Source organism: Leptonychotes weddellii, chromosome 1 (assembly GCF_054177405.1).
Source record: "Leptonychotes weddellii isolate Sample4059 chromosome 1, ASM5417740v2, whole genome shotgun sequence".
NCBI classification, from domain to species: domain Eukaryota; kingdom Metazoa; phylum Chordata; class Mammalia; order Carnivora; family Phocidae; genus Leptonychotes; species Leptonychotes weddellii.
The window spans coordinates 108,860,800-108,888,397 of record NC_138369.1 but is presented as its reverse complement, the minus strand read 5'-3'; the positions used below and the strand labels follow the sequence as shown (position 1 = coordinate 108,888,397).

The following is a 27,598-nucleotide window of genomic DNA, read 5'->3' as shown; positions in this document are numbered from 1 at the left end:
TCTCCAGTTGAGGAGTCCCCTGCCAGTAAAATAACCCGTGAAAATGCCTCCAAAGGTATAAAGCAGAGTAAGATGAATGATCTTGTCTATGACAAGTATATATTTAATCTCTAATGAACTTACCAAAAGAAGCCTCATTTTCTCTGTACTTTCTAGACCAGGACTAGTTTCCAATAGGACAATCACTTTTTGTTCTTTTATAGTCAAATTATGGGGCTTGATAGGTCCTTCAAAGTCAAGTTCAAATGTCACCCAAAAAGCCGTTCTGGTCTTTGCAACCAGATGCTCTCTGCCTCCTCCAGCCTCCCAGAGCACTTTTCTCCAAGGGCATTCATGTTCTGAGACTATTTGGGGGTTGATATTATGCTGCTGGAGGCAGGGGTTTGTTTTTCCTTGATCTGGGTCTCCACTAGAAGGTCCGCCTCAAACAGTGCCTTCCACACAGCGGGACTCCACTGCACTGAAAGGAATCAATGCAGTCGAGTACAGAGTGGGGGGTGAGGATGGGACAGGGGTTTCTGTGCTAACTAAACCAGTAACCTGTGAAAGGAGCAGGGGACTATAATGCATAACGTGGGAAGGACAGAAATGGTTTTGTATTCTGTAGATATGCCTTGGGGAAGTAGCAGCACGTACCCATCCCATCAGAGTGTCTTGGATTTGTGGTCACCCCCCCCCTCCTTCACCTGATTCTCTGGATTTGGACTTTTGGTCACAGAACATTTTGTCATCAGTACCTTTTACTCTGCATCTGAATTATTCCTAAATACAGTGCAGAGGCCCATCTTCTGATCGGCCATTTTCAGAGGAAATGAAGTTAAGCTAAATAAATACTACGTGAAAGGCTGGATTTGATTTCTGTGGCCAAGAGTATTTCCTGGGTGTGGAGTCTTATAAAGAATCTCCTGTTTGCTCTGGTTAATTTGATCTTGCATTGCCCAAAGTTACAGAGTATAATCCCCATCTGTACACCACCACAGCTATTTCAGATTGGTAAACATGTTTGTCCTGATGGTTACTGAATATTTAAAAAGCTAACATCTCTTCCTGAGTCTTATTTCCCTTTGCACTTGTGACTAATAGAACGCTCTAACACAGCATGGACTTGAATCTGGCAGCTTTCCTTTTAGAGAATTTCTCTCCATTATCTGGCTTTATGAAAGAAAAAACAAACACATAGATTATCACATGTAGGCAAACCAGGGTCTTCAGAATGTTAGTTTAGAAAATTCTAAATGGAGGATGGAGGCTACAAAATGCAGGACCCCAATGCATAGGAAATCGTTCAACCAGGAGGACGAGTGTTTTATCAGAGGACCGACGAACAAGTTAGGATTCATTCCGCACACCGAAGGCACAGAACCGCCCCGCGTGCCCTCCCCACCACCTCACCTCCTGTTTCTGTCCTCCAACTGCAGTGTGTACACCATGTCATCGGCTGCGTGTGTCTTGGTGTTACTGTCTCCCCATTTCAGCTTCAGGCTCTGGGGCCCTGCGGCAGCACATTCAAGCCTCGGAGGCAAGGGTGGTAACGGCCGAGTTTTTGCCCTAATGAACTGACTAAACGGCCCAGCTCCAATTTCATTTACAGCCTGAATTCTGATCCTGGGAAAAGGGAAAAAATACAAACATTGCAGGTTTAAGAAGCAGCAGTTCCTCGTTTGAAACAAACATTGTGTGGAGTATTTCTTAGGTGCCCCTAAAACACTATTATGGAATAAAGAAAAACAAGCTGAAGTAATTCAGGACAAACAGAGAACAGGGCAGCTTGGAAAACAGATCATATTCTCCCTTCCAAAAAACAGCAAAAGTAAAGTACTTTAGCAAGGCATCTCATAGTTCTTTAAAAAAAAAAAGGCTACTGTCTGAGGGAAGACATCCTAACGATGTGCTATCATTTTGTTGCAGTCACCTGTTAGCTTCCTCAAAGTCAGTTTCGGGAGTGAGTGGGCTACAAAGAACAAATCAAATAGGAGAGCAAAGGAGTCCCTTTGCTCTCAACAACAACTCTGCAACCGGACATTTCTCCAGCCTCACCCCACAATGTCTGCTAGTCTATAACCAGACCTCAGTGCGCAGACACTGCTGGTAATGGGGTGCCATTCAAATGAGCAAAAGTCTTAACCGCATGTTTGCAATACGCAGCGCTATGGATAATAAAGATGCTATTAACACTGCCCCCATGGTCTATGAGTTTACAGTCAAACAGTTAAAACTTACACATAAAATAATATCCTACTCTTATTCCTATTTTTCTTGTTCCTCCATTTCCTTACTGGATGAGTGAAACAGCCCTCCAAGGTCTTCACACAACACAATGATGGCACTGCCCCATCCTCATTCTCAACACCGCTTCCCGCGGTGACTACGTGCTCTTGAAACTTGTTTCCTCCTGGCGTTTGGCAGCCTGTACACACCTGTTCAGGCTTTTCTCCTCTGCCTCTCAGACCAAAGGTCTCAACGTCACAGCGCCGGCACCCCTCCACCCTCTGTTTTTCCTCTCTTCTTCTGTCCGGTATGGACAGTTTTCTCAGTAACCTGACATCGCCATAGCTCCACTCACTCCCGGATCTGCCTCTCGGCCCCCTCTCCGTGCCCACCCCCAGGCCTCCAGCGGAAACCTCCACCCAGGCCCCAAAACACATGACAATAAAAAATACAGTCAGAGGTGAATTCTTAGGAAACAGATCAATTTAAAAATATTCTTATAATTAAGTTTTACGTACTTCTCATTTATAGGGATTATTGCTTACACTTAACTAGAACATACTATTTAGGTACTACAATACCTAAATTCATCTTGTGACCTCAGATTAGCATTAATTCTTCAAATGTACAGATTACATAATTCGGCAAGTCAGTCTAATAATGTGCCTGCAGACTGTGGAGAAGGAAGCAAAGCTGGGTTAATTACAGGTGAGAGGAAGCAAGCACAGCCCACTGAGTCTCCCCCACTGAATGCAGCCATTAAACCGGGACAAAAGAAGGGCAGCAGCCGTTTAAAAACTCCAAAAGGTCAACAGTAGCTGGGATCTGGGAAAGAATGTAAACTACCACCCAACCAGCAGGGAATTCACCACTGTTTCCCCTCTGTGATCCCCCAGACTGGACTCAATGCAGCCTGAAATCCAGGAGCAGACATCTGCATGGACTGAGGGCTCTAGCGGAAGGAAGCCTGGCTCAGGGAAAGGGCTCTCTGGATGCTCAGAGCGCATGGGGAAAAATCCCCCATTCTTCTTTTTCTTTTCTGCATTCTCTCACTCTCCAGCTCTTACACAATTCCTTCAAATTAACAGCCTAATAAAGAAAAAACACACAATCCTTTCAAGTGGCACAGAAAAAGTACCTGATGAAATCCAACTTCTATTCATAATATAAAAATTCTCAGAAAACTAAGGGTAGAAGGAAACTTTCTCAACCTGAAAAGGGCATCTACAGAAATACCTATAGGTAACATTACAGTCAATGGTGAAAGACTAAATAATTTCTAAGATCAGGAACAACGCAAGGATGTCTACTCTCAACACTCCAACTCAACATTATGTACAATGAGTCCCAGCCAGTGGCGGGAAAAATGGCACAGAGATAAGAAAGAAAGAAACCCAAACTACAAGACACTGAGGAAAATCTTAAAGAAGACCTAAATAGAGAGAGACATTCTGTGTTCATGAATTGAAAGATTGCAAAGAAAAAAAAAATGTCAATTCTCCCCAAACTGATCTATAGAGACCAATGCAATGCTAATAAAATTCCAGCAGGATTCTTCTTAGTTGATCCAGAGACGTTGATTCTAAAGTTATGAGGAAAGGCCAAAGAACTAAAATTGCCAAACACAAAATTGAAAAGTAAGAATAAAGTTCAAAGAATCACACTTCCTGATTTAGGACTTACTATAAAGCTACAGTAATCAAGACAGTGTGGTAGTGGTAAGAGACAGACACACAGATCAATATAAGAGAATACAGACTCCAGAAATAGATCCACAGACATATGAATGATTGATTTTTGGCAAATGTGCAAAAGTAATTCAATGGAGAAAGCATAGTCTTTTTTAACAAATGGTGCTGGAACAACTGGATATCAAGAGGAAAACAAAACTCAATCTAAACCTTGTATCTTATTCTAAACTTGACTCAGAGTGGATCATGGATCTAAACATAAACTGTAAAATAGAAAACTTCTAAGAAGAAAACAGAAGGAAAACAGTATTTGTTACCTAGAGTTAGGTGAAGAGTTTTTACCTATGATGTGAAAAGCATGATCAAAAAATGAATGAATGAATGAAAGAAAGAAAGAAAGAAGAAAGAAAAGTTGGGATTTCATCAAAATGAAAACCATTTGCACCGTTGGGAGAATGAAGGCAAGCTACAGACTGGGAGGAAATATGTGCAAATTATATATCTGACAAAAGGACTGTATTCAGAATGTATAAAAACCTCTAAAAGTCAACAGTAAGAAAACAGCCAACCCAATTAAAAAATGGGCCAAAGGCTGAAACAGACATTCCACCAAAGGGGATACATATATGGCAAATAAGCACATGGATAGTTAACATCACGGATTATTCGGACAATGAGACTTAGAACTACAACAAGATACCATTATATCCCTATTATTTTTCTTATAAAGCTTAATACACACACATATGACCCAGCAATTCTACTTCTTGGTCTTTAGAGAAATTACAATTTATGTTCACACAAAACCTGCACACAAATGATTACAGCAGCTCTATTCATAATCACCCAAAACTGGATAAATATCTGTCTTATAGTTGGGAATGTAGCAAATAAGTACTTATCTCTGACAAAGTATAGCAAAAATTCCATTAAAAAGAGGCTTACTTTTCCCAGATTCTATTAAACATGGGGCTCTATCAGGTCTCTCGTAGATATAACCCTGAAAGCCTAAAATAAACTGCCTCACCTCTCAACATGAATCTCACAGCTTTATGGTGTTAATGCAAGAGTTTTTTTCTGTGATTGGACGGGAAGAAATTTTTCCGCAACTGGAGAGGAAAAATCTTTTTAAAAAGGTGGTCATCATGGTGATTGGAATTAGTCTTTTTTTCTTCTTAGGAAAAGAGAAGTAAGCCAGACATTGTTAGCCTTTCTTCAATGGTGTGACAAATCGCCTCACCTACAAGGTTTATATTAATGTCTTTCTACTGTCCAGACTGCCATTCTCTCCCTTTATTGTAGGGACAGGTATTCCTAAAGCCCAGAGTCCAAGATGCTTTCTTCTGTTTGCTTGCTCATAGTCCTCCAGAGCCCAGCTCAGCTCGTATTCCGAGGAACTCTACTGCTTTGCTCTGTGCAGCCTGAACAGCCCTGAGCTACTCTAATAAACAAGAGAAAGTAAGGTAGTGGGTTGCTTATGATTGTTATTCTGCTCAAGAAAAAAAATGAGAGATCTGACTCATTTAGGAGAATTAAAAATGAGTTTATAAAATACAAGTATCAAGATACAAAAATAATTAAAATAGATTTAATATTTGATTTCTTTGTGAATTCACTTATTTCCCCAAAGCCTCTATAATATTTTGATAGGTATTATGCTCCTTACATTGAAGCGCTATGGTTCTCTGACCTTTTACTGATACGTGTTTGGTAGGCACATAATCTTGGCCTTAAATACACACACACACCACCACCACCACCAGAATACTGTGGTAGCATTTTAACTCTCTTTAGCAGTGAAGCCTCTTTGGGAATCCTGCTCATCACTTTGGTGTGGCCCTGGAGAAATTACCTAACACCTAATGGCTTCCTTATTTACAAAATGGGTATACTAATATCTTCGCTGCATTTACAAACAAATTTTATTACTTCACTAAGATAAGGCATATAGGAAGCATTTTCTATTTTTAGATATTTTCTATTTCACCACACAACCAGAAAAGGATTCACGATGGGCAAAAGCACTTTGGTGAACTTTTTGTGCTAATTTCTGGAGTTACCATTCTTAGGACTTCTTTTGAGACTGTCATTCCTTTCCCAAGTAAAGACCATGGGCTGATCATCCACGAGGTGGGCACAGCGCTGGGCACGCACACGTGCAGCCTCATTTTGGTTGATTACCACCACCTCGCTTTATAACTTGAGTCATTTGTTAACACAAATTTTCCTTCCTCCAAATTATGGCCAAGGAACCAGCAACACCTAAAGGGATTCACATCTCTGTAAAGCATCCTCAGGAGGGGAGGAGGAGGCACAGAGCTGGGAGACAGAGGGAGGCGTTAATAAGCCCTGTAACGAGCAACGTGGAGAACGGGCTCTGCTCACAGGACCGTGCTTTGGATCTAGTATTTCCTCTTTCAGAGAGGAGAAAACTGCAGTTCAACTCAGAGAGGTTAAGTAACTCAGCTTCAATGACACAGTTACTCTTGGTGTTGAAGCCTAGATGCGATATGTACAACAGTAGCCCTAATTTCTACGCTGTAACCACGAGGTAGGAATTACTCTGTTTTACAAATGAAGAAACTAAGGCCTGGCTGGGTTCAGCCATGTGCACGGATCTACACAATAGACAGAGGTCAGATCTGGTGTGAACTCTGTCTTTTTTAGGCTCAAAGTCTTTCGTCCATTCTGACACACCACACTCTCCGAACAGAACTTGAACCTAACACAGTTTCTAATCCAATCAAGAGGTCATTTTAATTCAGACCAAACTTTCAGTTCAACAACTGCCTTTTGCCAATAAAGCGGGCATCTAGAACAGTTAAAAAAAATTTTGTTTTTACATTATTTAAATACTTTTGGCTTCAAAGTCAACTACCTAAATTTTAAAATACCTCAATTTATCTACATTTTTACACAACACATTTTGTTTCAGTAAAAATGCATGAAAAACCTTTTTCTGTGTAGCTGATGCACTGAACATTACTTAGTTCTAATGAAAAGTAAAACTCAAAACTGAAATACAACTGAGGAACTGATAAAATTAGATGAGGCCATGGGGCACCTGGCTGGCTCTCTCAGTCTGTAGAGCATGCAACTCTTGACCTCAGGGTTGTAAGTTTGAGCCCCACACTGGGTGTAGAGATCACTTAAAAATAAAATCTTAAAAAAAAAAAAGAAAAGAAAAGAAATAAGGCCATGTCTTCTTGCATTTTGGTAAAATTATTACATGCTCTGAGTCTACAAGGCTAAGAAAGCTGAACAAGGACTATGATAGTTGCTGTTTATTTGGGAGTGAAAAATGCAGTGTGAAAATAATTTCCTAATTCCAGTGGGAGCTCATTCAGGACTAATGAGCAAAACAAACATTGACCTGAGGAACAACTCCAAGAATTCACCTCAGAAAAAACCGACCTTCAAGTTTTATTAGATTAATTAAAGTCTACCCCAAACCCAAACTTGAGAAGTTTTCTCTTTAGCTGAAGTAACATGGTAATCTTGAAACTTAGATAGGATCTCCAGGTTTCGTTTTTTTTTTTTTTTCCTTTAAATGCATTGTATCAGTTTCTGAAATCTTAAGCTGTGCATATTAAGTAAAAGGGAAATGGAATTTTGCCTTCCAATTAAGGGAAGTGATCTCTAATTCTTGAGAAATTCTATCTTGGCCATGCTGATGTGAAAAAACCTCAAGTGCCCAGCAGTCTGCAATACCCATCAGTACACTGATAATTCTGAACAAAGAAATTCAATTAAGCATTATTCTTTATAGCTTTTGATTGAAAAATCCACTAATAAAATATCTACTACTACTACTACTAGTTGTAGATGCTCAATACATTCCTGCTTCAGAAGATCATAGCCTTCCAGGGGCACCTGGATGGCTCAGTCAGTTAAGTGTTTGACTCCTGGTTTCAGCTCAAGTCATCATCTCAGGGTTGTGAGATTGAGCCCTGTGTGGGGTTTCTCTCTCCCTCTCCCTCTCCACTCTTTAAGAAATGATGCCAGATTCGCACAGACCTATAATCTGGTCACAACCCACTTTGCAGCTCATTTCTTCCCTACCAAACATTAGCAACAGATCATTTACTGAGTGCTGACTCACTGTGTGTCAGATCCTATATGAGGCGCCTGGAATCCCATCTAAAACAAACCCTACGAGGTCTAAAGGTATTATCTCCATTTTACAGATCAAAAACTGAGGCACAGAGAGAGCTTAAATAACTTGCCAGAGGTCACAGGGACAGTAAGTGAGGGACCCAGGACTGAAGTCAAGCTGTTTGACTTAGAATTTGTCTCCTAATACAGCCCACCTCATCTTGTTACAATGATTTTTGATTCACTTTTTGACAGGCTAATGTAGTGCTGGACATATCCTAAGGACTCAAAAGATGTTATTTTCATCTCTGTTTTACCTAGCCAAAGGGGCATAAAGGAGTGTAATGAACAAATTGCATAAAGGAGTGTAATGAACAAATCGCTTTTAGTTGTTTGGTAGCTCGGTATGAGTCAGACACATAATGAGGTTGCCAAAAAAAGTAATCTTAGGCAACCTTCCTAACTGCTCAATACGGAGAACATGGAAGGTGCCAGTCTGGCTCTGCTCTCAGCCAGCCAACCAGACCATTCCTGGAGGTCTGGGCAGTACGCATTAAAGAGTCCGTCAAGAAACAGAACTCAACCCAGTGAAGAGGATGGAGGAGCTAACTGAAAACCCATGCTAGTGAAGACAGAGTTGAAGGAAGTGAGGATGGTTAAGTGGAGGACAGCTGACACTATATGGCAGTGATGTCTAGACCCCCTGGGTCCCACTAAACCACAGTCTACAAGGAATGGGGCTCAGACTTGTGTAGGTTGCAAAAGCTGTCCGGATGATTCTCATAATACATCAACACCCATGAATCACTGCTCTAGGACAGAAGTTCTTAAACTTTAACACATCCAACAAATCTCCTGCAGGGCTAATTAAAGCAGAGTGCCAGGCCCTAGTCCTAGAGTTTCTGATTTAGTAAGTCTAGAGCAGGGCCTGATAATGTGCATTTCAGCCCGTTTCTAGGTGTTGCTGGTGCTGCTGGTCCAGGCTCCACACTGTGATAACCACTGCTCTAGACGAAGGCCCAGAATCAACTGAGCAGATGTTGGATGTACAGGAGTTTTGAAAAAATATAATGGTAACACTATAAAACTAGTTATTCACAAATAGAATGGACTGCCTGGTGAGTTGAATCTGGAACCACTGCCCTGTCACTGGAGATACTCAAGCCAGGGCATTGGGAGGGGATGACCCAGGTGATCTCTCTCTCCACTCGCAGAGCCCTGTGGCACCATGTGTCAAAAGAAAGCTGTCTCTGTTTTCAATAACATTTTCTTCTCCTCAAGCCAAAACACAAACTCAATTCCAAACTCAGTTCTAAGCTTAAAAGTAATGCCCTTAAAAACAGCATTATAATTCCAACCCAATTCCCTACCAGGTGTCCGTAAGCTGGGGGGCGGGGGGGTGTTTTTGTAAGCACCAATAGAAAAGCAACACATCCACTAAAAACCCTATCTGTGTCAGTAGATTTGCTTATAGAGGTGCACATTTCTGTTCCGGCAAAACAGAGAAAGACAAACTCAGCGTGAGAACAAAGTGTAACTGCTGAAGTTTAAAAACAAACAAACAAACAGAAGAAACAAGTGCTTTTTCCAAACCCCATAGCCTGCTTAAAATGTTTCATTCCACACTTTTGTCTAGAACATCCTGATCTGTTCACTTATCTTTTAACCAATTTATGGAAAAGAAAAAGGTGAGGTAAACGTTGATTGGACCGAAATTACACCCTTAGTTACTTGAAATACTCATTTTGTATTTCATTATAATTATGGCAATTGTGTTTCTGAAACATATAAAGAACAAGACTGTGGGCTGGTCAGACTTCTACAATAGAGTACCCACTTACGTACTCAGGAAACTAGTCTAAAGCTGTATAAAAAAAGACCTTAAATATAAATAATGACCTTAATATCTTAAATAGGAAATATCCAATTTACTTATCGCTTGGCCAGCAATGACAGCTAGCTCTTTTGGAGGGTGGGTGGGCTGGGGGATGGCAAGAACACACAGTACAACTAGATGCAAAAGCCATGCATCAAAATCTGAAATTTTGAAATTTCTGAAATGGGATCTTCTAAAACTACCCTGTTCAGGTTAAAGAGGGACTTCCCACATGCAGCTCAATATACTAGCCCTGCATATCAATACTGAATTGTTTATGCTACATCCATTAAATACTTTTAAAACAGTCTTGAAGTTTTAGTACCCAAATCTAAACTCATGCTTCTATAGTCCCTCCATAATTAAAACATTTCATCCTCTCTAAAACAGAATTACCTTGAGAGGGACTTTTAGATTTTTTTTTAGATTTTTATTTATTTGACATGGGGAGAGAGGCGGGGAGAGAGAGAGCGCGCGAGCACAAGTAGGGGGAGGAGCAGAGGCAGAGGGAGAAGCAGGCTCCCCGCTGAGCCAGGAGCCCGATGTGGGGTTTGATCCAGGACCCTGAGATCATGACCTGAGTCGAAGGAAGACGCTTAACCAACTCAGCCACCCAGGTACCCTGAGGGGGACTTTCATTTTATTTATTTATTTATTTTAGATTTTATTTATTTATTTGACAGAGAGAGAGCAAGCGAGCACAAGCACGGGGAGCAGCAGGGAGAGAGAGAAGCAAGCTCCCACTGACCAGGGAGCCCGACGTGGGGCTCAATCCCAGGACCCCGGATTATGACCTGAACCGAAAGCAGATGCTTAACCGACTGAGCCACGCAGGTTCCCCTAAGAGGGACTTTTAAACATGTCTTTAAATCAATCATTTCTGTGGAATATGTTTTTGGTAATTTCCACTGTAAATGCCATTTCATCATTAAGCAAAGATTCCTGTATCTGTTCTTCCATTCAATTCTTTGAGCTCTATATTTCTTTCTCGAAGTCATCAGACTGTATGTTGGAAAAGAGTCAGCATTCCCCCATGATCAGATCCTTCCATGAACCTTGAAGTTTTATAGTCACTTACATCACCTTTAAGGTAGGCACAATGTCTGGAAGAAGCAAAATTCTTGGGCTAACATCTTGCCCTACAAGACCTTTTCTAAAAAAAGACCTTTTATGATTTCTGATCCAAACATTCATAGAGAGCTGACCAGAGAGAGGGTCTGAGTTCACTCTGGGATAGACATGGGTGTGGATCAGAATGGACACAAAACCCTTCTGTGAGTCCCTGAACCAGTGTGGCTTCTTCTGAGGTGTGGATCAGAATGGACACAAAACCCTTCTGTGAGTCCCTGAACCAGTGTGGCTTCTTCTGAGGTTTTTTGGCCAGAGGGATTAGGTCAGGCGATATTCTGGACAGCTGTGGAATGACATTCCCTTGGTCATTTTTCCCCAGAGGTACATCTCATGGTGAGGTTTCCTTAGAGCGTCATCACTAGGGAAATTCCCTGAGGTCAAGGTGTGGATTTAGTCATCCCTGGATTTCCTCAGCACCTGGTTAGAGTGCTCTAGACACAACAGACACTTGGCATGTGGTTAGCAAACAAGAGTGAAGACTGGTTTTTTTTTGAGAATGGCTAAAAGGCTAAAAATGAAAGAATGCCCTTGGTCTGCCTCTTCATGTAAGTCTAAGTCATAGCCCACTTTATTTAGCTTCTTTCTCAAGTCCCACTTCAAAGCATCCTGATCACACTCTGAACCTGGGTCTTCCTCTCTGAAATACCAACAGGATTCTGTACATAGTTTTATTTTCAGCCTGTGATGTCACAATAACCTACTGTCCTACTATTGCTATTTAAGTGTCCCTCAACTCTGTGAGCGCTCTGAGGGCAAGGGTAGGGTCTATTATTGTTTTATAGCCCCATGGTGTATGTAGTACTATACCCAAAAGAGATTTTTTTTAAATAATGAAAGAGAAAAACAAAACAAAAACCCCGTCACTGCTTCTGAAAAGTAAAATAAATCTAGTTATATAAGTCAATTTCTTTTTTTTTATTTTAAGATTTTGAGAGAGAGAGAGAATGCACAAGCAAGGGGAGGGGCAGAGGGAGAAGCAGGCTACCCGTGGAGCAGGGAGCCCGACGTGGGGCTCGATCCCAGGACTCTGGGATCATGACCTGAGCCGAAGGCAGGCACTTAACTGACTGAGCCACCCAGGAACCCCTAATTATGTAAGTCAAAAATTCATTTAATACACCTAACCTACCGAACATCGAAGCTTAGCCTAGCCAATTTAAACATACTCAGAATACTTAAGTTAGCCTACAGTTGGGCAAAATCCTCTAATGCAAAGCCTATTGTAAAATCAGGTATTGATAATCTCCTGTAATGTACTGAGTACCTGTATGAAAGTCAAAACCAAAAAGGCTGCATGGGTCCAGCCCGGTGTCACAAGAGACGGGATCAGACCACACAACTGCTGGCCCAGGAACAGATGGAAATTCAAAATCCGAATGGGCACTGTACATACTGAATGTGCACTGCTTTCATGCCATCATAAATCAGCACCGTCTGGAACCTGACCAAGGGGGATGCTCTAAGAAGGCACGCCGCAGTAACCACAGCCAGTTCCCGGACTCTTCTCTAATGCTAATCTAATCGTACACCTTCCGTTTTCAAGCAGTTAAGGCAACCTGGAGACAGAGCTAAGTAATTTGAAATGTTAAGAGGCCATGTTGGAGAAAAAGATGTGTGGGCAGAGGAAGGGGAGGTGGCTCTCTCTCTTGGGGGTGTAGGAGAAAAAATGCAGATGCTAACTGAGCTCTGCTCAGTAATGTGTAATGTACCTTTCTTCTCTGGCCCCCTAGCAAAAACCCTGGGTGAAAGCTCCATCATGGACGCTTTGTAACACTGTCTGCTTTGGGGGCATCAAAAGAAATGGTGGAGCCCGGCTTCAGAGGTGGGCAAGTACATGCTGAGGACAGAGGGTGTCCACAGAGTGACATGAGTCACAGTAGAAGTACAAAGAAAAGTGGCTGAGGGAAAAGAGACCAAGAGGGAAGAACTGATTTAAAGCAGCAGGTGAAATTCCCCCTTAAGGGTTAGGAATTGTATAAATTTGTAACTGACTCACACGAGGTACAAAGCAACACAAGTTTTCAAGATGTATTTGCATTCAGTACTCTTAAGTATATTAATTACGAATGATTAGGATTCACTCATTTGGCCTTAGAACCTGAAGGGTCTTTGGCCCCAAGTACTAATGTGTTGGCTCGCCTGCACTCACCGGTAGGTGGTTTCTGGAAGGAGGTCTTTTAGGACATGGGTGCTGGTATTGCCCACGGTGATGCTAGCGTCTCCAAGATCAATATTGTAAGCAAGGATTTCAGATCCATTATTGCACGGCTCTTCCCAGTTCAGTACAAGGCACACAAAAGGTGAATCAGGGTAGGCACTGAGGGCCTCCTCTTCCAGGACACAGAGAGTGGAGACAGGGTCAGGGGCAGATGCTGGTGTCTGGCAGAGTACAAGCTCACTATACGGTCCTGCTCCAGCTTGATTGACAGCCTAAAAAGACAAGAACAAGACAAAGTCCACATTACCCCAGTGTAAATTCTAATGCCATCATGTTAGGTGCTGTCACCTAAACGTAACACTACACAATTTCCTTCTAGAAACACGGGTAGAAATAAATCTCAGAAAACGTTCACTTTAACAACCACTTTCCCCAAAAATGCTAATGACAACTTCTCTGTTAATAAAGCAGAAGATCATATCACCATTGTCACCTTTTATGAAAAATAATTTTAAAATAACACTTTGTACTTGCACAGCCCACTTCAGGTTATATGCTGTCTTGTGACATCCTCCCAAAAACTGTCGGGGGTAGGCAGTAAATGGCAAGTATTCTTCCAGAGGTTTCCATGTGAACGATATACTCCTATCTGAAGTCAATTCTCAGCCCTTTCTGATTTTACCTGAGAGCAACAGCTGAGACCTTCATTAGTCACTCCTCTATCAAATACTTATTCACTCTGTCTCCAGGGCCATACTCTCGTTTCCACTTACCTTCCGCCGCTTCTCAATCACCTCTGCCGGAGGCTACTTATCACCTGGATCTCTCAACACTGGAGGCCACCAGGGCTCAGGTCTTGGACACCTCTTCTTCTTCTTCTTCTTTTTTTTTAAATCTCTGTTCTAACTCCTCGAGATCTCATCTTATCTTGGAGGTAAATGCCATTTATATCATATCTCAGGGATAAATGCCATATTATATCTTAATGCTATTTATAGCCTACTCCCAAATTTACTTGTGTAGCTCAGACCACTGTCTTGAATGCCAGCCCAGTACATCCAACTGCCTTCTGGACATCTCCACTTGAACGTCAAATAGGCATCTCAAACTCAAGTGTCCGCACAGCTCCCTCATCTCCACCCCATCCCTCTTCACCAAAAAAAACCCCACTGCACCTGCTGTAGTCCCTCTCATCCCTCAGGCTGTTCAAGTCATATCCCTGAGACATCACTGGACAGCTTTCTTCCTCTCATACCCCAATCCAGGCCACCAGCATATCCTGCACCAAAGCCCGGTCCAACATATTCAACTCTCATATGGCTCCTGTAATGGCCTCCTACCTGGTATGTGGGTGTCAGCCCTTGCCTGATATTCTCCATTCACAGCAAGCACTGGGATACTGCTCGTATCCCTTCCACGGCCTCCCACCATATTCAGAATAAACTTCAAAGTCCTCACAAAGCCTGCAAGACCCTATCTGATCTGCTCACCACTACCACCCTCCCAAAACCCACTGCCACTCTGACTTCATCACCTACCAGTCTCCCCCTCACTTGCTCTGCTCCAGCCACACTGGCTTCCTCGCTGTTTTCACAGGGACACCAAGTCTGCTTCTGGCTCAGGGCCTTCGCAATTTGCTGCCCTTTCTGTCCAGGAAGCTTTTTCCCTAGACATCTGCAGGCCTTCTCTCAAGGGCTGCCTTTCGGTGAGCCCTCTCCGAACACCGTATTTAAATTTGCAGTCACCCTACCCCACCCCCACCCACTGTGATCCTCCTCATTTCCTATTTCCCTTCTTTGTTTTATTTTTCATCATAGCATTTATCACCACCATAGGGTATATATTTCATTTAATTACTCCCTGATGAGAATATAAGTTCCGTAAGGGCGAAGCTGTCTGTTTCGCTCACTGCTGTATCCCCAGCAACTAGAACAGTACCTGGTACAGAAGATGAGCTCAATGAATGTCATTAAACATGTATTTTTTTCCTTATAAAGAGAAAAACATTTAGCAGACTCCTTACAAACGTGAATGTACTCTAAAATCTAGTTCTCATTTACTTCATAGGAGAGTTTATGAGGACACATTACAAAACTAAATGAAAGTAGTCTGAGCTCTTAAAGGTTCAAAAGTTGTAACTTATTTTAATGTTTATTTTTTAAAGATTTTATTTATTTGAGAGAGTGAGAGTGAGAGTGAGCGAACATAAGTGGGGGGAGGGGCAGAGGGAGAAGCAGACTCCCCACTGAGCAGGGAGCCTGGATGCAGGACTCGATCCCAGGACCCCGGGGGATCATGACCTGAGCCAAAGGCAAAGGCTCAACTGACTGAGCCACCCAGGTGTCCCTATAACACTTATGTATTACTGTTAATTTCAAAGAAGTTCAGAGCATTCATTTGCTAACAAAGCACTTTTGAAACTCTACCATAATATTTATCATATCTAGTCCTATTTCATGACAATACTTCAACTCTTTTTGGTAAAATTTTAAAACTCGAAAAGCACAGTGAAGTTCTTTCCTGTGGTGGCAGACAGTTCTTTATTTATATCCTGCCTTGTTCCCAAAACAGGAGTGCAGCACATATTTTGTAACCTTTTCCCAGTGACTCAGCACTGCTATTATAAAGATCAGACAATGAGCTGTGACCCTGACTCACTGACAAAGAGTTAGTTATGTCCCAGGTGCTCCATTCAAGAAGGAAGGATGGTATATAACAAAAGAGTTTAATCAGAATGTTTATGATGAAGCAGGCTTCAGAATTCAACAGAGAAGTCTCAGTTGATCTGGAAAATTAATTTACAAAGGGAATATTTTCTCCAAAGAGGTCAGACACACTGATACGTTGATGGACTTGTAATAAGCAATTTGATTCATCACTTAAATCAGGTGGAAACCTAAATCTGGCATCTCTGCTTCTTAATCTATTTAAGTCTAAACATGTGTGAAGACAGACTTCTCCAAGGTCAAGAACCACATCGGATTAATCTTTGTATCTCACCCCTTGATCATCCTGATCATCCTTTGATTCTGGCACAAAGTCGTGCTCAAAAAATGTTACTAAGCAAATGGAAAGAAATGGACAAAGAACCCTGTTTTCTTAGGACAATAAGGCTTTACAGAGGGGGTAAAAATAACTTATCTGAGTCCATAAAGTAAAAGTAAACTCATGACCGCTGTCACTTTGAGGGGTTAGGCTAGGAGCCAACTGTTCTTGATGTTATTCTATTTGGACTCCCGAGTCAAAGCTTACAGCTAACCAGCCTTGTTAATGGTCACTGGGAAGTGGGAGGTAGATCCTGTAATCTAATGCAGACTAGTGCAAATCACTCTAATGTTTGTATTTGGCTCCATTTAACCACCAGCATATACATCTTCTGTCTTTTGCCAGTTTTAAGCATCTCTCCCGCTGAAATGTGCATGTCGGGAGAATTCAGACAGAAGGAACCTTCCCCAAGGAGCTGTGACCCCTTTGCCTTGGACTTAGTCATTTATTCAGTGAATTCACAAGCAAGACAGCAGGGTGGTGAGAAATAGAGTTATGCGGAATTGGTTTTTCTTCTTATGTTGCAGGACCTCCTAGAGAAGCAGAAAGTAATTATAAGATACCAAAACAATTACATTTATTTGTATTTAAAAGGACCTTTTCCATATCATCCCTCTTGACAGCCTCCATCACAGGCCTTTGAGTAAGTTCCCCAGTGTCTCACGGAACACCAGTGTCTATGAGTAACATCTGAGTAGCGTCCACGTACCTGTAGTCTACAGCAATATTGTGCAGCGGGCAAAAGATCCCTGATCTCAAAGCCGGTGTCTGGCCCATGATAAATGAGTTCTAAGGATTCTTCATCTTCTCCCCATTCCAACCTGTACCCTGAGATGTCGGCACCAGAGCTCTCAGGACTCTGGAAAGCAGAAATTCGCGTGGTTAATTTCACTGAGAAGAAAATCCTATGATGTTGTGTTCAACTAACTGAACTGGGGAAAAAGAGCAACATGCCCCTGCATATTTCAAATATGAAAGAAAGACGTGAAAGAGATACTCAATTTCCTCTCAATTGTGACAAGTCAGAAAATGTCCATAACTCTGAATGATATAAGCAAGTGCCAAGGGAGATTAATGTGTAAAAATAACTTACATGTGAATTTTAGCTTTGTAGGTTCCTCACAACTTGCATTTGGGGGCAGACAAAGTAGAAGAAACAGAAGTCGATGCAGAACACTCATCTGACTTACCTCCCAACTCACTAGGACACATCCATCAGGTGTAAAAGAAATACAAGGTGCTTTGCACTGTCCAGGAGGCCCAGCAGCAGTGGTAATTTCTGAGACATCAGAATAGGGGCCATACTGAAAGAGAAGAACACACACAGGCCTGTATGCATGTTGTGCACACACATGTGTATGTGTGCATATATAAGGGCTAGGTTAACACCAGCATCAGTCCAACTGATTAAAAAATATTACCTAGTGGTTTTCACTCCCAATTGAATGTGTATAAGGTTTTTTTCCTACATACATTGCCTGAGTGGTAAATGTCTATTAATAATAAAGTATGTCATTTTATTCCAAAGGATCACAAAGTTGGTCTACCAAACATTTTTCCTTTATTGTGATATCAGAAATAAAAGCACGCTGATTTTTGACACAACAGAGCATTCTAACATTTCCCACAGGACATCAAAGAAAATGAAGTCAGATGTACACCGCAGTTTAATTTTCAACACACAAAAATCTACTTGAAATTGGTAGTTATCAAATTCTGAGTATTTCTTCTAGTTATTGGTATTTTCCGTTTTGAAAATAAATGCTCCTGTTAACATGTTCTCAGCATGACCCCACCATTTCAACTATTTGAAGGTTTATACTGCACTCCTCTTTTCTTTATACGGCCTTCGGTGATCACACTACTCAGAGCCAACCACCATTATTTCGAGAGAACCATAATCACCCAATTTAATAGGGGAATTTGTGATACCACAAATAGTTTGGGCAAAGAATACAATAATTTCCAGGCTAATGAAACATATGACTATGCTTTTCCAAAATGGGAAAAAAAAGATAAAAAAAAACCAACCACCAAAAAACCACTCAAATTTTCCAAGACAACTTGCAAATACACTGGGTGGGGGGTGGATGGGAGAGAGGCTCTTTGGGACAGACCTCAGAAGCTGACTACAGTCAGATATGTGGTTAACTTTCAATAGAACAGGAATAAACCGAGGCTGATGACAATTTTTTTAGATGATAAATTACTGAAAGGAGACAGAAAGTAAAACTCAGAGGCACAGAGCTGCACATTTATCTTTGTTATGGCGTAGATGCCCTGAACAGCAGACGGGAAAATGAGCAAAAACAACAGTACAACAGTTTCTGCAGTATCTGTGGTCATCCCCTTCCATGCTTTTTTTTAATTATAGAAGTTCAGGTGCACAAGCTTTCTTATCTTGTCATCAAAACATTTTTGTTTAGTTTTACGCTGTTTTTTTTTTTTGTTTTCCTTTTTTTTAATTTCAATAGTTGTGCTGTGTCTGAAATTCCTTCCCAATTGGGAATTAGAAGGAATCAGGCTCCTGCTAAAGGCTTGCGATCCTAGTTGAGGACAAATGTTTTCACCGTTGAGCGTGGCTAGCAGGAAATGGACTAGAGACCGACATGTTCCCCTCCGCCACGCTCTCGCAGGACTACCGAGAATGAGAAAAAGTCACCAACAACGTCGTGCTGCTGTTGGTTGTGCTTTCTTATTTTTAAAAATTCCATCAATTAATTCCATCTATTTATTTGTATGGAACTCAACTGTACAAATCATGAGTTTGCATGGGGGGTCTGTAGCAGCAGTCTGCACCAGAAAGCAGACTGTATCTGGTTACCTTGTTCTTATTGTGAATCTCCCCCCAAACCACATCACTCTGCAATTTAAAATATGGGTGTAGTACAGACATAGACTTTTATTCTCTGATAGGCCACCTCGACACCTCCCAGAGGAACAGCAGAAGGCAGGGCCAAGAAGAGCTCTCCAGTCTTCACTGGAAACAAAGCAAAAACAAGAAGCTGGCCTCCCTGCCCTCTACCCCACTCTAGTTCTGAAAACTGACGTAAGATACTGCTGGGTCATTTAGACAATATGGTAAAGGACTTCTTATGTAGTCCTAATTTCCCATAACTGATTAATACAGTCAACGAGCGAGTAACGAAATTATTTTTAAAACAACCAAGAACATCTCAAGGGTGATGTTCTTATTAACCTTGAACTCTTTCTTAATAGAATGATATGAGGGGGCGCCTGGGTGGCTCAGTCTGTTAAGCGTCTGCCTTCGGCTCGGATCATGGTCCCAGGGTCCTGGGATTGAGCCCCACATCGGGCTCCCTGCTCAGTGGGGAGTCTGCTTCTCTCTCTTCCTCTACTCCTCCCCCTCTCCTTGCTTGTGCTCTCTCAAATAAATAAATAAAATCTTAAAAATAGAATGATACGAAGACAAGACAAAATTTCCAATGCTGGGTCAATAGGAAATCACAACAATGTATCACTTCAGAAAAGAGATTTTACATACACTACTTTAATGGTTGTCAAGGCTGGATAGGTACTGCAGAGGAATTTCAGGAGGGTGGATGCAGAAGTTAGAACCTTGTATTTTGATTATGGCGTACAAGCTTGTACTCACCCCTCCGTCATTCAGAGCCCTCACCCGGAAACGATACATGGTTCCAGGGAGTAGGTTGCCAACGGTGCACTCGAGCTCTGGCCCGTGGTACACCTCGGAAGCTACATCCTCAGGTTCTGTCATCTCCACGCTGTACTCCGAGACCTGGTCGCAGCCACTTTCTGAGGCAGGAACATCTGGGAATGGAGAATGCTTTTCATCTTAGAACATTTTTGTGCTTCCAGTTGACCACATCACACCTGGTTCCCCACCAGGTTTGCAAAACGTCACATAGTCACGTGACCGGTCCTCAGTATCTCTCTTACAGAGGAGCCCTCCTCTCCCCCACAAAAGAGAAGAGATACGGAGGAGTTTCTGAATGATATTATCTGTACTTTCCAAAGCAAGTACACTTAAGTACATTTAATTATACTAATAAAATAATTTGAAAACAATAAAACCATTAGGCAAATGTCTTTACACTCTACGGAAAGGAAGCTACAGAAGAAGAAAATCTCTTGGGACTTAAAACCAAAGGTCCCGTTAAATCAAGATAAATGACCCAGAGTTGGTACACTATTTTATTATGTTGTAGACTTAAGTGGTGGAAAAAAGCAGTCAGAGTTCTGCAGGTTTATATTTGCACTTTTACATGCTGTAAACTGCTGACACAACAGGAAATGCTCATACAGCTTGAATCAATACCACAAAGCGCCAGGGCCCGCCAGACGCAAGAATTAGACGTTACCTTACGAACCACCTCTCGCTTTCATCTCTAAATTGAGCATAACTTTGCTTTTATGAATGAAGTTGGAAAAATTCCTGAAAAAGACTGGCTGCTCTGCAAGATCTTCTAGGAAAGTGCCCCCTGAAGGACAGAGGATGCCCACCCAGCATGTGTGACACCAGAAGGCATGGGAGGAAGAGCGACAGAGCACAGGAGAACACGAACCCCAGCCAGCACACGTTCAACAGCAAATGGACATTTTCAACCAAAAACACTATGGTTTTTAGAAGACTGCCGACTTAGTAACAAAGCATTAAATCCTAGATTCAATCTCCAATTGTCCCAGTTGTCATTGTCAATGTGAAGATTTGTTTACTCACCCCACTCTAAGTGGACTTCTTTGTGCTTTGGTCGACCCAAGACCCTCGGTGGTCGACACTGACCTGGTGCAATGCTTAGTGTGCGAGCAGGGAGACTTTCAGAACACTGCAGGGGAAACATCGGTGAGAACCATCTCTTAGTTATTGTGAATTCACTAGACCTCTACATACCAGGCAAATTCTACCCTCTAACTGAACATGCTACCAAAAGGGGGTTACATGTTGAATGTGTACACATAATTTTTTTCCTCAAAAAATCTTTAGTCCAATTGAAGAAGTAAATTAATATATAAGACTTGAAAAAATTAGGAAATAACTCACGACATTATTGAAGTACAATGAGGGCAAGAATTCCCATCCCTCTCCCTTCCCTCCACTGAAGAAGAGGTACATATTTGCAAAACTGGATTTTGGGTTTTGGGTAAAGCACATAGAAAACTTAAAAAAAAAAAAAAAAAAAACCCACAAAACTCAGACAAGGTGGTGGATCACCATAATGAAGAGGAGGGCAAGGGGGGGAAGATAGGAGGTGGGGGAAACTAAATTCTTGGAGGTAAGTGTCCAGGATGAGTAGGTGGTGGAGAAACAAAGGTTAGAGGAGCTCCAAGTGGAGAGTATCAACATGGGTAGGCTGGATGTGTTCTCTTACACTTCATCCCATCTTTTCCTGCGCTGTGGTTCGAATTTTGCTTTATCCTACTCTTTGACTTTGCTGAAGCCTGAGCTCAGATTTTTGACGCCATGCCCTACTTGTGTACACATAATTTTTGTGCAACAAGACCTTCTCTCGTGTGTACGCGTGCGTGTGTGTATGTGAAGTGTGACCATATACTGTATATGGCGCTGGTAAAAATGATTTCTGAAGTCGGAGTCATAGACATGGGTTGTCTATTCTAAGCACACAATTACTTTCCCTTAAACCAAAATCAGAGAGATCCATCACGAGGACAGCTGGATGAAATTTTTAAATGGTGCCATAAATGGCTAACCATCCACATACAGAGTAGAAAAGCAAATAAATTCATTATTAATCAACTGAGTCTGACATTAACCAGCAGGTTCTGTTAATGCTAAAATAAGTAGGCCTTCTTTCTGTAGGATCTGGTTGTGTAAGGCTGGTGATGTGGAAGTTGATGGTCTTTCTGAGACAGGAGAAAACACGGCGGAGGGGGGTGGGGGGTGTCGGGCATGCAGCTCAACCAAACTCATTGCTCTTCCTAAGAAGTGTTGCAGAGGAGATGGGACTCCATACATTCCAGCAGCACGGCCTCTGTACCGCGCCTCACACACAGGAGGTGCCTGGCTGACAATCAGCGGCTTTGATGTGGGTATATCCCACCCCGGGGAAGCATTCCAGAGAGCTCTGGCCCTGGAGAGCGGTCTAACTGGACCCCCTTTTCACACAGTCTCTCTCCCCCATAAACGGGTAGTCTAGACATCACAGTGCCGCTATCCTTGTGGGGGAGAAAGAAAACAAACACAACAATACTGGAGGTATGCTGACTGCAAAGCTAGGCGCCCTAACGGCAGGTGTTCTTGTGAAAAATAAACCCAGCACAGGGCCCTAAGCCACCATCTCTGTCTCTCTCTCAGGCTGGTTTCAAACCATAGTGTTAAATATCCCTACAATGAAAATGGCTTTTTACTACCTTGCCTTTCACGCACTTTCTGAATATAAGTTAAAGCCATTTACACAACTAACTGATTTCTAGGGCACTCCCTGTGTACTTATGAGGTTATTTTGAGCGTTATGAGAACACGGTGTGGTTGAAACCAAGGCTCCTGACATGTTACCTGGCTGGTCTAAGGTCAAATAAAGAGCAGACAATAAGGAATATGCTGCTGTCTACAGTTGTGTAAGTTGAGCACTGCACAACTGCAAAGGTGTTTATTTAGCTCTGTCATCATAAATTTATACAGTTTTTGTAATAATTTTCCAGCAGATGGCAGTAAAGTACCTTGGGGAAGGTGTATCTCATTCTCACAAAATTGCCAGATGTAGTAACAGCAGAGCTGTACACGAGGTCGTATCTTTTTGACTTTAAATTCTCTGCTTTTCTATCATTGCAATAACGGAGGTTCCTCTCAGTTAGTTAATATGAATGTCAGACTACATTCAATTTTCAGCTGTCACATGTGATCATGCCGAAGTCTTCTAAGAAATAACTAAGGGACAATTGTACCCGACAATACCACGATTCAGCTGAGAATCATCGGGGCCTATCTTTTTTGTTCTCTAAAGCACAATTTAAAACTCGAGTTTTCATTTCCTGATGTGATACCGTGGCGGGTCGCATTACCACAGTTCATTTTAAAAGGGTAATTTTGTTCTGACGGTACGGATCGGTTGTCTGAACTTGACCTGGGAAATTTACTTCTATACCAAAACAAAACCAACCTGACTGTGTCCACCAGTACTGATGCAGCATGCCCGGAGTTTGTACAAAGTGCCTGGTTTCAAGTGGGTGAAAGTGTATTCCGTAGCCGATCCACTGTACGCCACTTCCCACTGACTCGCTGTAAGACAAGACTCAGGTATGAGTTCATGCCTTCTGTAAAAATGTCACAGTATCAACCACTAGGCTGACAAAAAGCTCCAAGTGGTTACCACGAGAACCAGCATCTCCTAGTCGTCGTCTTTTTTTTTTTAAATAGCCAAGGGCCCTCTTTCCATTTCCTTCACAAAGCTAAATATTTAAAATCCGACGGAGTCATTTTTAATACTTAGTACTGCAGGCTAGACTACTTAATACCACCATTATTACATTTGCTGACTATGAGGTTTGGATGCTGGAAACAACACAAAATCTGTAGTGGGCACGGGGAAGGGGTGGGCACCAAGCGGCAACAGAGGGCAATGTCAAGCAAGCTGTGAACCGGTCGTGGCAGGGGAGGAGGCCTCGGGGGCCAGCCGGGTATGGGGAAGACTGCTGGGCAGTCTGGGACACGCCGAAGAGTCTCTCCTGCTCTCATCTGCTGGGAGGTCACGGTAAGTGAAATCCTCCTGTTACAGATGGTGTCCTTTGGGGGCAAAACCTGCTGTCTTCATGGACCTCATTTAAAAGACAGACATGGCTGCGAGGGTGACAAATTAAAGATGAAGCACTCAGTGTGACCTACTTATCTGACCACTTCTGGGGGTTAAAGAAAGCAAGTGGGGCCGCCCGAGGGATCTGGTGCCTGGTGAGGGCATGTGCCCTCACAAATCCCAGTGGCTGGATGTTCTCCCTCCTCTCTGTCACTCTCCCCAGTGGCTCTGCTGCCAGGTGACTATTTCACAGAAGGCTTTTCTCCATGAGGTTGTTTTAGGGAAAATAGTTTTACCCTATCCCATGATATTTTACTCAAGTAACCTTCAAGTAACCTTCCCCCAGCTCCTTGGTAGGATGGATTTCCCATGAAGTCACAGCACCAGGGCCAAGGGTGGGGGTATTAGAAAGCATTATTCTCACACTGCTGGTTAAAAACCCATGAAGGGGCAAATGGGAATGGGAACGACAGAAAAGGTTCAATTAAGCACCCACTTTATGTGCTGGCAGAACTGTTCACTTTAAGTAGAGAATGGCATCTACTTTTGATTTGGTATCAGTGGTCAAGAGAGCCACAGAAATTCAAAACATACTTAGGTTTTCACAAGGAGCCACCGCATACACCTGACTTCTCTCCTAGGGAGGTTTTCTAATGTAAAAAACTAAATCAAATTTTTAGGCCAGAATATAATTTTATGTCCATCAGCACAGCTGTGCCCATCTCAAAACATTCTCATGTTTTTAGTTTAAAAGAGAAGCTGACTGACATGAAAACCAAAGTACTCCAGGTGGCTACTGAGGTACAGAATAAAAGACAAGCACACACCTGCGCTGCCTGTCTGTAGAAGTCACTGTTAACGCTCTTTCTTTTCTTTTTTTCTTTGCCATATGCCTTAAATCACTTTTTTTTTTTAAAAATGAGTGGTTAAAGGGATTATCAGAGTGGTAAGATATGTCATTTTTAAAGTTCTGATGACTATACTTTTTTCTACTAAAGCCTTATGAATTTTATTAGAAAAAAAGATCTAAGAATTTTTTAAAAGGCACTATTTAAGGAATTCGGTCTCTAACATTGTACTACTCTAATCCACATAGTGTGACAGGTGATGAATAATCTGACTCAGATGTCACAAAGACGGAAAGACATTTGCTAAACTTGACGTAAAAGTGTGATACCGTCACTAACTCACGATACTATGTTTTGTTTGCTATCACTGTACATGGGAATTTGTAGATTATCGCACTCATTTGCTGTCTCCACCTTATCCTTCCTGCTGATTGCTTCTGACAGTCTTCTGCTTGTAAGAATTTCCAGAAAAAAGGTGCCAAGAAAGGGGACGAAAATGTAATTATTCTATTAATTAGGACCACTGGTTTAAAGCAATGATGTGGAAAATTTAAAAACATGATAAAAATGTACCTTTTAAGCATACTCTGATCCCTGATGCTGCGTGTAAAAGAGAAAACTATAAATGTGTGATTAAGGTTTATCTGTTGTAATAGCACTATCATGAGAATTAATGGCTGCTCACTATGCCCCACTATGGCTACACAGATGTTTATCATATTAGATAATAGGGGTTGCTCCTGGATTTGAGTAAAATGATTTCCCAAAACATCACCTTCAGAATTTCCATCAGTAATCTCCAGCAAGTACTTGAGTATTTCTGAACCACCACTGTCCTTTGGAGGATCTGGAAAGTAAGCAAATGCCTTATTAGTTATGAAAGGGCATCGATTTTTATCGGCAAGTATCATTAGAACACAGAAAGTCATGTAACATCATAACTGCCTTAATTCTGGATTTAAGTAAAAAGTAAAATCATTACTGTATTATTCTTGAAAAGCAAAAGAAACAAAAACATCAATAAACCCAGAATGTGCTCAGATTATTCAAAGTTCTAGAGCTAGAAATTTCAAAGTGTTATTTAGTGAAACATGAGCAAAATTCAAAATATGAATGGATTTTTCTAAGAGTTAAGTTAAAATAAATCTACTTTGAGAATTCTGAAGCCTATTCTTCAATATTTAGTAATTTTTATATAAGATAAAATACATATTTCTTTTATTATTATTTTATTCTGTACTTCACTTAGGTTACCAGTGACCAGATTCTTTTGAGATGGAGAGGGAAGGAAAGAAAAGTGCAAAATTTACTGACAAGATAAATAAAACATCAGAATGTAATAATCTGTTCCATCGTAGTTTGCCACTAAGCATACTGTATATCCCAAGTGAACCTGATATGCAGTCAAGTTGTGGATCACTAAGAACGTGCACCAAAGAGGTGGTTTGAGGAAGGGGTGTGGACTTTGGGTATTTACTCCACTGCTAACTCTGTGCCTGCAAGAGTTTTCTTTTCTGAGCAGAAAAATACCTTGCATTGTAATTTTGCAAGACTATGCAGAATTTACCTCTACTGTCAGTCTGCCACTTCTGTATTTTGGATATAGATTTAGGAACTTTTCTTCCCTTCTTTCACTTGGTATTTCCATTAATGTATACACATTTCAGTAAGAAGATATTTAAAACAATAGTAATGAAGTTAGATATTATAGCATATAGCTAATAAAAATAAACATTTAGTATTTACGGGATTTTCTAGGATTTTCTGAGAAAAAAGCTTTACAATCTGCAAAAAGCACACCTAGATTTTTAGTTTCTCTTAATCATATCCATCTACCAAGGAAACAGATATCCTAATAATTCTGCCTCAAAATTATTAGGTAACTTGATAGTTTTATGTCTTGATGGTTGATCCTCCAATAACAGTTTAATAATAATTTATTTTTTTTTTTAAATATTTAAGTAATCGCTCCACCTCACCTGGGGCTCGAACTCATGACCCCAAGATCAGGAGTCGTATGCTCTTCCCACTGAGCCAGTGGGAACAGCCCCAAAGGTTTAATATTTTAAGTTCCCTTTACATTACCTGGCTGCCAGGTAAAATCTTATTTTAAATTTCTCCTTTTATTTTTTGCCTTTCAGGTAGCTATTATGACACATTAGTGATAATTATATACATCATAATAGTTTTACATATAATTGCAAATGTTTATCAACATTCTAATGGCATTCTTTTCTTTTAAGTTTTATTTATTTGAGAGAAAGAGAGAGCGGGCGCCCAAGTGTACATGGGGGAGGGGTAGAGGGAGGGGGAGAGAGAAACTCAAGCGGACTCTGTGCTGAGCACAGGGCCCAATGCCGGGCTCAATCTCACGACCCTGAGATTACGACCTGAGCCGAAACCAAGAGTGGGAGGCTTAACCAACAACTGTGCTACCCAGGTGCCCCTCTAATGGCCTTCATTTCTTTGAAATAATCCATGCTGCAGAGGTGAGCCACAATATCCTTCCACTCCATACCTCCCAAACACCACATAATAACTTCAATATGGAAAATTACTGAACTTCAAGACTTCTGGTTACATACAACAACAAAAACTAAAGTTTTCCTAGTTCTTCTTTTTTTTTTTTTTTTAAAGATTTTATTTATTTATTTGAGACAGAGAGAATGAGAGAGACAGAGAGCACATGAGAGGGGGGAGGGTCAGAGGGAGGAGCAGACTCCCTGCAGAGCAGGGAGCCCGATGCGGGACTCGATCCCGGGACTCCAGGATCATGACCTGAGCCGAAGGCAGTCGCTTAACCAACTGAGCCACCC

The 27,598-nt window shown here is 41.6% G+C and overlaps 1 protein-coding gene across 2 annotated transcripts in view; it reads right to left on the bottom strand.

Annotated features, from left to right (window-relative positions):
• The window catches only part of FNDC3B (fibronectin type III domain containing 3B), a 326,828-nt gene that overhangs the window by 26,217 nt on the left and 273,013 nt on the right, over positions 1 to 27,598 (bottom strand). For both annotated transcript variants that reach the window (XM_081829673.1, XM_081829674.1), the window contains exons 16-23: positions 25,558 to 25,629; positions 23,305 to 23,423; positions 20,907 to 21,012; positions 19,821 to 19,996; positions 17,395 to 17,508; positions 16,914 to 17,063; positions 13,151 to 13,431; positions 1,393 to 1,605 (exon numbers count right to left, since the gene is read on the bottom strand). In XM_081829673.1, coding sequence (XP_081685799.1) covers positions 1,393 to 1,605; positions 13,151 to 13,431; positions 16,914 to 17,063; positions 17,395 to 17,508; positions 19,821 to 19,996; positions 20,907 to 21,012; positions 23,305 to 23,423; positions 25,558 to 25,629 — 1,231 coding nt within the window. The remainder of the gene's footprint in view (positions 1 to 1,392; positions 1,606 to 13,150; positions 13,432 to 16,913; positions 17,064 to 17,394; positions 17,509 to 19,820; positions 19,997 to 20,906; positions 21,013 to 23,304; positions 23,424 to 25,557; positions 25,630 to 27,598) is intronic.